Source organism: Cupressus sempervirens, chromosome 3, assembly GCF_028749045.1.
Source record: "Cupressus sempervirens isolate cs-2001-9-10 chromosome 3, ASM2874904v1, whole genome shotgun sequence".
In the NCBI taxonomy this organism is placed as follows: domain Eukaryota; kingdom Viridiplantae; phylum Streptophyta; class Pinopsida; order Cupressales; family Cupressaceae; genus Cupressus; species Cupressus sempervirens.
In genome coordinates, this window is record NC_143120.1 from 543,795,594 (window position 1) to 543,808,963 (window position 13,370).

General features: G+C 38.0%; 2 protein-coding genes across 10 annotated transcripts in view; both read right to left on the minus strand.

The window, feature by feature from the left end:
- Positions 1-13,370, minus strand: part of LOC149567568 (uncharacterized) — a 328,096-nt gene that overhangs the window by 185,461 nt on the left and 129,265 nt on the right. The window lies entirely within an intron of this gene.
- LOC149567570 (uncharacterized) lies at positions 3,321-4,451 on the minus strand. Of its 2 annotated transcripts, XM_089820801.1 has the most exons (3): positions 4,251-4,451; positions 3,880-4,156; positions 3,321-3,772 (listed from the first exon to the last, which is right to left on the minus strand). In XM_089820801.1, the coding sequence occupies exons 1-3, from the start codon at positions 4,292-4,294 to the stop codon at positions 3,578-3,580; spliced, it is 516 nt and encodes a 171-aa protein (XP_089676927.1). In that variant the 5' UTR covers positions 4,295-4,451; the 3' UTR covers positions 3,321-3,577. The 2 variants fall into 2 exon arrangements, with proteins under 2 accessions (XP_089676927.1, XP_089676926.1); XM_089820800.1 differs by lacking the exon at positions 4,251-4,451 and having other exon boundaries at positions 3,880-4,220.

Genomic DNA, 13,370 nt, shown 5'->3' on the forward strand with positions numbered 1-13,370 from the left:
CTAGGGGACATAACTTTGGAAACAATGCCACCCAAAAAATAATACTATTTGGCTTACAGTGGCCTAGTGTATATAGAGACGCCAAGAACCATACTGGAAATTTTGACGTGCAATGTCGCAAAAGTGGAGTTTACCTGTTTTTAAACATAAACAACAGTTCCAATAATAACAAACTAAAGTGAACTTTGTTAGCCATTAACTATTTTTAGACATAATGAACAAATGTATCAGTTAGTGAATAAGGAGATTAAGATATTGGCAATATGCATAAGGTGTTCAGTATTGCCATTGATGTCAACCTATGTTGGAGACAAGATCAAATTGACTAAGGCCTATTCCGGAATATTGATGTGATCTCCAAATGCTTGTACAATTATTTACTTAAGGGATGACAAAGTAACAGACGTAATGGCAGTATTTTGGTCAGCAACGCTCTGTATTATAGTGTTTTGGTTTGCAGCTTCAGTATGTATATTGTGGATTCTTAGGGGAGGCACATACCAAGTTTCAAGTGCTCAAACCTTCTCCAAATGGAATGGTGAATGACTCTGTCAATCTATCGAAGACAAAGTACTCACTGATGGAAGGCTTTGCATTCCTCCAAAAATAGTTTTGTGTTGCGGCTTTCATATATGTTTTGTTGATGTTTGGTGATTATATTTTGTACACTGCAAGTGGTTTTGGTCATCCATGCAACAAATTCAGGTTAATCCAGCAGGCTTGCTTTAGTTGTTCTACATTCGAGCACTGACCTGGTGTATTGGGACCATGTAGTAGTGTGCAATGATAATGCAAATTTTGGGATGTGCTTGGAGGCTATGCCGAACTATTTTGTTTTTTCATGTGTTTTCATTTCCTTCCACAAGGCATTGGAGATAGAGTTATTGGCCCATAGATTATTGTAGAAAGCAAATCTGCCACAAGTGACTAGATAATACTTTGTTAGTTGAGTAGAATTGGAAGTATAATAAATTGTTCCAATTAGTTGTCAGTTGCTGATGGTTGGCAGCCTTAACCAACCATCAAGTACTATTTATATCTGGTTGTTCAGACTTAGACTGTGAAGGAAACGATCTATCTTTCTGCCAAATTGTTCCAATAAGTTGTCAGTTGCTGATGGTTGGCAGCCTTAACCAACCATCGAGCACTATTTATATCTGGCCTAGAACAAGTTCATATCATAGTTGTTCAGACTTGGACTGTGAAGGAAATGATCTATCTTTCTGCCAATTTCTGTTATGTTTTTTCGTATAATTGCTATATTATTGGTATTTTGTCTATATTTTTGTGTACTTTGAACACCCACCTTAAAGAGTCAAACAATTTGGTGTCAGCGCTTGATCGAACCTGGAGATTTGAAGGAAGGCTAACAGGCAGGAAAGCACATTAATGGGCCGCATGTTCAACCAACAAGTACTAGTAACTGATAGTGACATCAAAGAAAGGAGGAAGAAACCCGGGAAGATCAATTAACAGAGGACTTTGTTGTCTTGCATTTTGTCATCAAAAAATGTTTGTAACAACACGAAACTTTTCCAAGCTAGTTTCACGTTTCTTTAAGCTTGAATTTGACATTTAATTGTTTAATGTTGATGGATTGATCCATTTCAATTCAAATATCAAATTGTTTCATTGAAGGCCTTCATCCAATCTTTTTTATTTTGCTTTCTGTCAAGTCTTTGCTTGATTTTTGAAGCCTTCTCAGTTCATTCTTTGCTTTTGAGTTTGTGTTTGCTTGTTTTTAGTCCTTTCGTGTTGCTCATGTCATGTCTTTCGTTTTTTCCTTCGATTCATTCTAACCTAGAAGTCAATCGGAGTTGTCAGTCAAAAGTTATGACCGTTTTAGTGCCTCAAAAGTGGACATTTTAGGTGTAACAGCAGTTATATTTTCAATTTGACATTCACTTTTTAAAAAATATAACATTATACTCACTTTTTGTTATGTTTTTAAGTTACTTTTACTTTAAATTTATAACTTAAAGTGACTATAGTGCACTTTATACTATAATTTTAAGTTGACTTACTTTTTAATTTTTCACTTAAAGTAACTATATAACTATATAGTTTATTTTTGGATTTTGGTTTTAAAAATCAAATGCTTGTTTAAATGTTACTTTAAAATGATGTTTATGTATTATATTTCATAATATGATAAATAAATATTGTTTTTGACCCATTTTGTAACATTTTTATAACTTTAAGTGAATTAAATGACTTAAATGCTTCATAAGTGGACATTTTATATGCAATTACATGTAAAATCCATCAAAAGTGGACTTTTTACATGCCATTGCATATAAAGTTTACTTTGGTGGACATTTTTGATGTCATTACATCAAAAGTTCACCATAAGTGGACCTTTTTGATGCCATGACATGAAAAATGGAGTTTTCGTGCTTATGCATCTAAAAAGTGAGATGCATTTTAAAATATGCATTCCTTTCCAAAAGGTTGATTTTCACTTGGAAGCACATTTTAAAATATGCATTGCACCCAAAAAGGTCCTATTTTCACTTGATGCATATTTTAAAACATCCATTACACCTAAAAAGGTTCGATTTGGAAGCAAAACATGTTTTAAAATATGCTATGCATCCCAAAAAGTCTGATTTTGAAAGGAAAAACATGCATTTGGCATCCAAGAACCCGATTTTGCCCATAACTTGAGATTTTCTTGGTGGAATTGCATGAAATCTTCTCCATTCAAGACATTTTTCCTTGGCAATGATTTTCTTTGCATCAAGAATGGATCTAGCATGCTGAAAATTGTTTTTGGAGATCAATCCTAGGGCATGTTTTTGAAGAAAAACTGCAAATTCCTTCATTTTTGCTCATAACTTGAGTTTTACTCAACAGATTTGCATGAAATTTGTTCAATTTGAAATGTTTTTACATGGCAATGAGTTTCCTTGCTTCTAAAATGGATTCATTTGCCTCAAAACATTTTTGAAACTTTCAAGATGAATCACGTTTTTGGAGAAATATGTAAAAAAATCTTAGTTGCCGATTCGTGACATGAATCCAATTCGGGCACGTGAATCGGATCCGTGGATTCGGGATTTTTTTTTCCCCAATTATGATTCGTGGAGGATTCGTGCATTTATATATATATACACACAAAAAAAAAAAAGAGAAATATACATAATTCTAAAACTAAATCATTTCATAGTACGAATCTATGATTCTAGTATGCATCTATGAATCTAGTATACTTGATCAATGACATTGATAATTAATCTATTTTCACGATTATAAAGAAAATCAACACATTCACATTGAATTACTGAAAGTGAAAGTTTGTAACATTCAAAATATAGATCATTAAACTTAAAGTTTATAACATGATTTGCTCATAAAAGAGTCAAGAGTCAACACTAAAGTTTTTATTTAATCATCAAATGGATTTTCAAGAAAATCTGCATCAGAGGGGTGCTAGTGAGTTGCAAGTGCTGCATCTGTATCAGTAGAGGAACCCAAACCACTAGTAGTAGAGGGGATTGTTAACTAATAATCCTCCTCTTCATCATCCACATCAATCGAAGTGGATCTAGCAAGATCCCGGATGGTTATATCTAAATCAAGAGTCTCGGGTGCTACATCCCAAAGCTTTTCGGGCCCTTCTTGTACTTAGGATCCTTCTGTGACAACAAGCGCAAATTGTTGTGAATGAACACAAGGTCTTCTGATTTTTTGGAGCCAACCGGTTGCATTTGACTAAGTGGATAAAGGAGTAAGTACTCCAATTCCGCTCAGCTGCAGAAGAGCTAGCAACCTAAAGAGAAATTAAAAATTATCAATACAACAATCAAGATAAATAAATTAAATAATAAATTCAAGGAATTGAGAATGTTAACCTTAAGCTTAATTTTACAAACTTACTTGGGATAGGACCTTTATGGCAAGAGGTTGGAGGTACGTGAAGGCTTGCCCATGAAGGTACCACCATTTGATGGCACCCATCCTGCTTTGGTCTGCTATGGTAATAGGGTGGAAATCCTCACTTGAGTTGAAAGCAGCAAATTCACTCCTCACAATTGCCCCAATCTCTGGATCTTGGAATATCTTAGCTAGTGCCCTCTTATAGCCATCTGCAACCTCTGCATCTCTAAATGGTGGCACTCTACCTGGAAGGCGAAGTACATCTGCACTATAATACCTGGGGATAACAAAAGACAATTGAACACTATCAAATATCAATAGCACAAACATTGGATAAAATAAGCACAAACATTTGATAAGAACTACGGCACCTCGGGGATAGAGCATATGCAAGGAGGTGCAAAGGTGTGGTCATCTTGTTCCATCGATGATGAACAATTTTTTCCACCTTGTATAGGGTGTCCTCAGGATCATTCCCCCTCCTCTGTATGACCTAAGATATGAAATATGAATAATAATTATAATTAGTGAATATGTCAATTTAAACTTTAGAATCTAGATATCTCTCAAATAAAAAATTGTTGTAAAAGAGCGTAAAACTTACCATTTTAATTTTTTCAAGCATTCTATTCATGGAATCATAAATATCCCAAAGGCATGGCTCATCACTATCTGCAAAGCGAAGCATTACCATTATTGGAGCGGTGATTTCCAACACATAACTCACGAGACCCCACCAATCCTCATCTAGTATCATTCTTCTCACATTTAAGGCCCTTGCTGTATTGGAATTCTTCCAAACGCCACATTGGGGGCTAATGACCATATGCTTCAATGCTTCTTTTACCTTCACAAGTCTTCTCAAGATGATTGTGTGAGAGGCAAAGCGAGTTTCAGCAACCTAAGAACATGTTAAACTCAAGTTAGTTAAACATTTAAAAATTAAAACATGTTGATGTAAACAACAACAAAAACTAATAATTGTGGAATCCAATAACATTCAATTATATATTAAATATAAAAATTTACTTTCAATAACTCCAAGTTCGAGAAACTCCTAAAAATTGCTTGTGACATGTGGTGATTTGTCACAATCATTTGAATCTCTTCAGCTTCCTCATATATCCTTTTCACCCAATCTATTTCGGTGTCAATTGCTTTCATCACTAAATTGAGAGAGTGGACAGTGCATGGTGTCCAAAAGATATGATCATATCTAGACTCTACAATTGTAACAACCCCAATAGGTTATAACTTCTTCCAACACCAAAAATCTTTATACTTCAGTTGTTTGACATTTCATCAAACACTTTGCAAGCAAGGGTCCTTGGACTGATATAACTTTTCAGATTGCTGCAGTGATTCTTGTTTGGATTTGCCTCAAAGAGAATGCTTACAAAAGACTCCAAATTGTCTAAACAATGACCTAACATAAATATGCAACTAATTTTTTAGCAATAGTGAATGCATATATGAGTTCTAATCATGAAAATGATCACCTACAGCCAACTGGTATTTTAACAAACAGTTGGTATGCAAGCTAACTGGCTGATAAAAAAATGATATATTAATGCTCAAAGACAACTATTAATGACTAGCAATTGTATCTCCTTAATTGAGAATGAGTATCCAATACAATATTCATACTAAGTTAGCCAAGACTCTTGGCATTTACAAAGATATCAAAATATGATGATTGCTGGTAAAATAATATGCACCTACAGCTGCCACTGAAAACTAATGCAATACTAAATATCTAACTTCAATACTCCCCTACAGCAGTACGCTAATCACATGCATGATTAAATACAGCTAAAGCCATGGATTGCTGATACCATTGTGAGGAATGTAAAAATGAATGATGTATCTATTAATGAATGATACAAAATTACAATTACAACAGCACTGTATAGTGAAAGGCAACTATGAAAATACACATCAGACCTGGCATATGAAGTCGCCTTAGAGAATAGATGTATTGCAATACCACTGAACAGAAAATAACCTCCTCAAGTGCCCAAGTCGTGCCTCTCTAGCTGCCGCCCCTGATTGTAGATGGCTGTAATAATTTTCTTTGCTTTTTCGAATTTGCTTTTTCGGATTGCTTTTTTTTTGGGATTGCTTTTCCGCACCTGCTTTTTCGGTTCTGCTTTTCAGCCTGATTTTTTTCGGACTACTTTTTCGGCCTTTTCTTCGAACTTCTTTTTCGACCTGCTTTTTCGAACTACTTTTTCGGCCTGCTTTTTTCGAATTGCTTTTCCGGCCTGCTTTTTCGAACTGCTTTTTCAGTCTGCTTTTTCGGACTGCTTTTTGTACTCATATTTTTTCTCAATGTAGCACAAATAGAAGACTGAAGTATCTTCCTCCCAGCTGCAATAATTCAAATGATATTTCACACTCTCAAAATTGCGTACCAATTGAGAGTTTTCGTTCTCAATAGCCACAAATATTTTTTTTTCAATGTAGCACAAATAGAAGACTGAAGTATCTTCCTCCCAGCTGCAATAATTCAAGTGATATTTCACACCCTCAAAATCGCATACCAATTGAGAGTTTTCGTTCTCAATGGCCACAAATATTTTTTCTCAATGTAGCACAAATAGAAGACTGAAGTATCTTCCTCCCAGCTGCAATAATTCAACTGATATTTCACACCCTCAAAATTGCGTACCAATTGAGAGTTTTCGTTCTCAATGGCCAGTTGTGACTATTGCAGAAACCCTAGGCTCCACAATGCACATCAACATCAACAACAACAAATCTGGATGATTAGAATGAAGCCCGGGGTGCCTATTTATTCTTTTTCTCCACTTTCTCCAGAAACTTCTAGAACATTATTTTATTTTATCTATTAGTGACTTTATAAAAAATATTTTATAATTCAAGTCACTTTATTAAATTAATTAAATATAAAGTTACTTTTTAATATTTATTTATTTGATAACTTTATAAATAATTAACTTAATATCACTTATTTATTTAATTAAAATAATTAATTAGTCATCCTCATAAAATATTCATTATTTTGGACAACTTAATTAATTAAATTAATTAAATCAAATTGCCTCCAAAATGGGGACATGACAACAATTATCCCTGCAGCCCTGCAAACTTTTGCATTGTCTGTGACCACTTGGACAACATTATCAGGACCCACTGACTCTATGGCATCAATGAGAATGCGTGAAATAAATTCTACATCTTTCACTTGCCCTTCACAATCAACTGTCTTCAAGAACATTGTCCCTTTAGGGCATACAGCAATAACATTGATCAATGGACGGTTTCTACAATCTTTCCAACCATCCGAAATAATAGACACACCCGATTGAACCCAAAAATCTCTTATTGGTTGAAGTTGAGCCTCTACATTTTTCCTCTCATCATGTAATATGGTAATGCGCAACTTCTCATAACCAGGTGGTTTGTAACCATGGGGTGCATCATTTATTGCTTCCACCATCTCCCTAAAATAAGGTGATCTCACAAAATTAAATGAAACACCATTTGCAATTAAACAACATCCAACTTTGTGATCAGCAATGTCTCTCTTTTCATTTTGGAATGCCCTATCCAGTGGGCCTCTCTTGCAGGTGAGTGGAGATGGGTCTTCATCTTCATCATTTGTAGTTGGCATAGGCAAAAAAGGATGTGTTCTTGTGTTTGTTTGATTGGATGATGGTGTTGGTATATTTGTTTTTTTTGAAGCACCATGTTTTGCTTTTGCAACTGCTCTATCAGCATCCTCTTGCTCTTTTGCTAACGCTGCTATTTGTGCAACTGGTAATCCCTTCTTATCACTACCTTGACACATGTGAATTCCTTCACCCGCAAGGCCCAAAAAATGTAGTTTCCCTCGGGAATAGGAGCTTCTATGTTGTATGTTGCAAAAATTACATTTCCATATGTATGCCCCACCCCCAGGACATTGTGCAACTCTTGTTGTGTGTCTCCATAAAGGAGACCTCTTATCAATTTTGAAGTTTGGTGATGCAGCCCCACCCCCACCCACTGAGCCTTGACTACTCATTGTTCTATTCTTGCAATCTAGAAAAAAAAATGAAAGAAAACCATGCTTCACACTTGCACAAAAACTTGAAAATTTGGAAAACTAAAAATAAATCAATAATCTATGAAATAACTCAAGAATATGGTTGAAATGCATACCTTAAACACTTCTTGCAACATATTTGAAGCTCCACAACCAATCTCCTTCAAATCCAAGCACTTTACTTCAAACTAGAAAGTATGAGAGAGCAAAATGAGAGAGCAAAATAGAGAGCAAATGAACTTGCATTGTGATTTAGCGGGTCGTTTTTAGGGTTTACGGCCTTTAGGAAAGAAAAAACATAAAAAAATGAAATTGGGCCCACGTTTTTGCTTCCTTATTTTGTTATTGCTGCCAATCCACGCGTGGATCCTCGAGGATCCGGGCAAGATTCGTAATCCTGCCTGTGGATCCGTAAGGATCTGCGAGCCACGGATCCTTACGGATCCATAGGCAGGATTACGAATCTTGCACGGATCCTCTCGGATCCATATGTGGATCCGGATCCGAATCGGACCCGAGTCCGGATCTGGCCATTTCTAGGCGAATCGGGTAACTAAGAAAAAAATCCATTTTAACGCATGATTTTCTTCCCAACCAAATCGATTTGGCATTTTAAGTGTTTGTCATTGCATTGTGATACACATTTTCAACTTTAGAAGCCAAAACGCTTTTGTTTCATGTCTTTTTATGAATCACGTTTTTGCTTAAAATCCTTGAAAAATTGGGGTTTTAATCCACTTTTTTGCATTTGGATCCATGTATATCCATTTGGGGAAGTCGTTTTTGCATTCACAAGTCAAAAATGACTCAAAAACATGCATTTTTTGGCCACAATTTTGCAAAAACGGCCCAAATTTTTGCATTAAAAAGTCTTGTTTTTGTTCAAAAGACTCAAAAAAAATGGCATTTTAGTCCATACATTTGGATGAAGACGGGTTGTTTTTGAGTTTTAATGCGTGCTCTTGTCTTTGGAGACCACTTTTTGGCCTTCTCATGTCAAATTCGATCATTGAATGTACATTACATGCAATTGCAGAAAAAGTCAAAAAAGTTTTTTGAAAATCTGGATGTGAAGGAGAATCGGTCTTCAATTCTATAAAACTTGCTATTTTGGCTCTATATCCTTTATTTTTGGCACTTAATCTTCATGTAAGTGGACTCTTTCTTTCTTGCTATTTAATTTGTGCTTATCTTGCTATTTCCATGCATATTTTAGTTTGAAATTGCACATTTGTCCATATATATGCCATGAAAAGTGCATTTTGCCTTTAAAAATGATGAAAACTCTCATTTTCACACTTTTGGAATTTCCCCAAACTCCAAATTCGAATTTAAGTATTGAATTGCATTACATCTTGACATGTTTGAGAATTTTGCCAAAGGCATGTGTTTGTTTTGTGCTTGTTTTTGTGGTTTAAGCTTGCTTGTCAAGTTCTTTCCCAAGAACTTCTTTTTGCTTCACTTCATGTGAAAGCATCATCACATTTCACTTCCATTTTCCATGTCACATGTAATGTCCCCGTCATAAAATAAATGTACTCATTTAATCTTTGTAATGGGCCGATTGATTTATTTTATCTCGGACCTATTTTTATTTAGTTTTCGTAGATTGTGTCGCCATCAGCTAACTTTGTACACCCTCGAAAAGCTTTTCCCGATGGGTATTTAAGCGCGGCTTGTAGTCAGTTCGGAGGCATATTTTTGGATTATATCTCTTTGTACTGTGGATTCCTGTTGGAGTTCGGTATTGTTCGCCATTTCAGGAGTGAAAAACCTTCCCTATTTGGCTCACAGGGTTTCGGTGGGATTCAACCCTCACCCTATTCCGTTGGTGTTCGTCTTGGTCTGTATTTGGTAATTGAGGACTTAATTGCATAGGTGCTCCTGTTGGTGAATTCTTGGCTCTGCTTCTGCAATCTATGTATGTTTCCTTCTACAATTTTAAGTAGCATCATTAATTATCTTGTACTCACTATCCGCACGACCCCCCTTGAAGCATCTCCATTCATTACACTCTCCATATTCACTGTACGCCACTTCCAGCTTCTGTTCGGCCTTAATTTTCTTAGTACGACAAGTTTCTGAGCTTCTATTCAAACCATACTGGCACCTAGAGACACCATACGGCTTCTTGCTTCACGTACGCCCTTTCCTCATAGCCGTACAACCTGTTCAACACCGTACTCCACCAGCATCACTTCCGTACTGCCTTCCAATTCACCGTATGACCCATCAAAATCATTGTACGAGCATCATTCATCACCGTACGGCCTTTTATAAATACCGTACGACTTATCATCAACAATGTATGGCTATCTCCTACACTCCGTACGGCTACTCATTTTGTCACCGTATGGCCTGTATCTGCTCAAAACACGGCCAATAGTTTTCACCGTACGGATTTGCTTTCTCCTCCCCAATACAATCCGTACTTCCTGTCAGAATTTTCGTGGCCAATTCCGTATGGCCGTTCAAGATCAGCAGCTTGCTCAATCTAGAATTGATGGAAACATCAGAGTGGTATCAAAGCCATCGATCTTGCTAGCCTAAAGATGATGAATGTGAGTTTATAGCCGGAAGAGGACACATTTTGTTGATTGGATGGCTGAAGAATGAGAATGGGATCCGACTGGTGCCGAACTCGTTGTACTTCTGAGGGATCTTGCACTGACCAAGCACAGATCACTAATACGCAGCGGCTCATGGAAGAAACTCTCAAGAAGTTGGCAGAAAACAAAATATCTGAAGAACAGAATGGGCACAGCGCAGACTCGGTGGTGAGCAGATCACACCCTAACTCAACACGCTCTCGACCGACCATGCCGACTTTCCCACCACGGATAGAGACACATCACGGAGGAAGACTTCCAACCTTCGAAGAGATAAGGGAGGACTGGAGGAATGCAAATCTTGAAGAGGACATTTCCTACAAGGATTATGCAGATCTAAAAATGAGATATGCAGGGGGTGAAAATAGAGGAGGATACTTTAATGATGATCTGAGGAGAAATTTGAGTAAAGTGAACCTGTCTCCATTTGATGGTTCGGGCTCCATTTCAGCACAGGCGTGGGTGATGAAAGACGACACCTACTTCCAGATAAATCCTATGCCTAAAAAAGAAGCAATCAAATTTGGCACCACGGCACTATCGCACTATCACACTTGGGCATGATCAAATAAAGACCTATGCAGAGTTCACAGAGAAATTAATTGAACGATTTGATGGAAAAGACCCTGAACTCAATTTAAAAGATCTGGTGCAACTGAGGCAAACAGGAATGGTAGATCAATTCATCGCAGAATTTCAGAGACTTTTTGTGTTGGTCACAGACATCTCTGAACGAAGGCGGGTCATGTTCTTTATGGATAGGCTAGCAGAACCATTGAAGGGTTGGGTGAAGGGATTCAATCCGTCAACCCTGTAGGAAGCAATCAGTAAGGCACATATCATGGCATCATCCTCATCCTCTCGGAGTCACTCGCATCCGAAATTGCCGACGTTTTCGAGGGACAAACCTCCGCCCAAGAAGCCATCATTGGATGCAGCATCCCAACAAGAACTCTGAAGGAAGAAGTTGTGTTTCAATTGCAAGGGGCCTTGGGAACCTAGCCACCGATGCCTCGGGAAAGGGAAAATTCATTATATCGAGGTAATGTTCGATGAAGAAGACGAACAGGAACAAGACGAAATGCCAATGGAAGATATCCAACCTAGCGGTGACACCAACTTGGCCAACTTAAACCGTACGAAGAGAATTGTCGCCTTGGTTCAGCGCGGAGGATCCATTGCTTTGGCTAGTAGTCTGAGGTGCGCAATTTTTCGTGTGCGGGGTACCCTTCAAGGACAGAGGGTCACGGTGATGTTGGATAGCGAAGCTACATTGAATTTCATAAACTCCTTGGTAAAGAAAAGAAATCTTCTGACAGAGGCACACGCAGGCTTTCAGGTCAAGGTTGCCAGAGGGACATTCTTGCCTTGCACGCACCTTGTTTCTCAGCTGAGCATCATGATGACGAATCATACGGTGATGGAGGACTTTTTCATAGTGGACCTCACCGACATGGAAGTCATTCTTGGCATACAGTGGATGGAAATGCTTGATGAGTACACTCAGAGCTTCAAGCGAATGGATTTCACTTTCATGGTTGATGGGAAGAAGATGGTCCTTTGAGGGATGGCAAATGAAGGACTGAAGGAAGTGTCCGCACATCGGATGGAGGCAATCCGGCGACACGATGACTTTGCGTGGGCTACACAATGCTTTATCTCGATGGACCCTATAAAGATGCACCGAACACGTCCACAAGATAAAGAGCTTCAAGATATTTAAAGTAGGCATGAAAAGGTCTTCATGGATATTTCTCTTGGCATACCACCGCATCGGGGATTTGAACACACAATAGAATTGGAATCAAGGGCGAATCTTGTCATAACCACCGCCACCCCAAGAAGTTCAAAGAGGAGATTGTGCGGAAGATTCAAGAGTTGCTTGAGAAGGGACGGATCCATCCTAGTTCTAGCCCGTTTGCGTCATCCGTGGTGTTGGTCAAGAAGGACAGAGCATTGCACATGTGTGTGGACTATCACGCACTAAACAAAAGGACAATAAAGAACAGGTACCCCATCCCGAGGATAGATGAGCTGCTAGATGAACTACATGGCACGGTCTATTTTTCAAAAATAGATCTCTGTTTCGATTACCATCAGATCTGAATGAGGGAAGAGAATGTGGAGAAAACGGCCTTTCGTTGCCATTACGGACACTATGAGTTCCTCGTCATGCCGTTCGGTTTGACCAACGCACCTGCGACATTCCAATCGTGCATGAACTGCATCTTCAACAAACAGTTGCGTAAGTATCTTTTGGTATTCTTTGATGATCTTATTTATAGCAGAACATGGGAGGAGCACTTCAAACATCTGAACGAAATTCTGAGTATCATGGAGGAACAGTCCCTGTTCACCAAAAAGTCCAAACGTGAGTTTGGGATGACAGAGATATTGTACTTGGGGCATGTCGTCAGTCAATACAGGGTTCAAGTGCATCAGGAGAAGATTCAGGCTACCTCGATTGGCCTCCCTTGAAATCACTCACGAATCTGCGAGGGTTCTTCAGATTGTGTAGTTACTACAAAAAATTTGTCAAAGGTTTTTCTCAGCTCAGCATGCCTTTAATGGATCTGATGAAGAAAGGGGCTTTCCAGTGGAACGAAGAAGCATAACTCACATTTGATAAGCTAAAAGAGGTCATGAGCACTTGCCCGGTTCTGGCACTACCTGACTTCACCCAACCATTCATATTGGAATGCGACGCATCAGGGGAAGGCATCGAAGTGGTTTTGATCCAGGACAGACACCCCATCGTCTATGAGAGCAAGAAGTTTACACCAGCAGAACGCCTGTATTCTATTTATGATAAAGAAATGTGGCCATTGTAC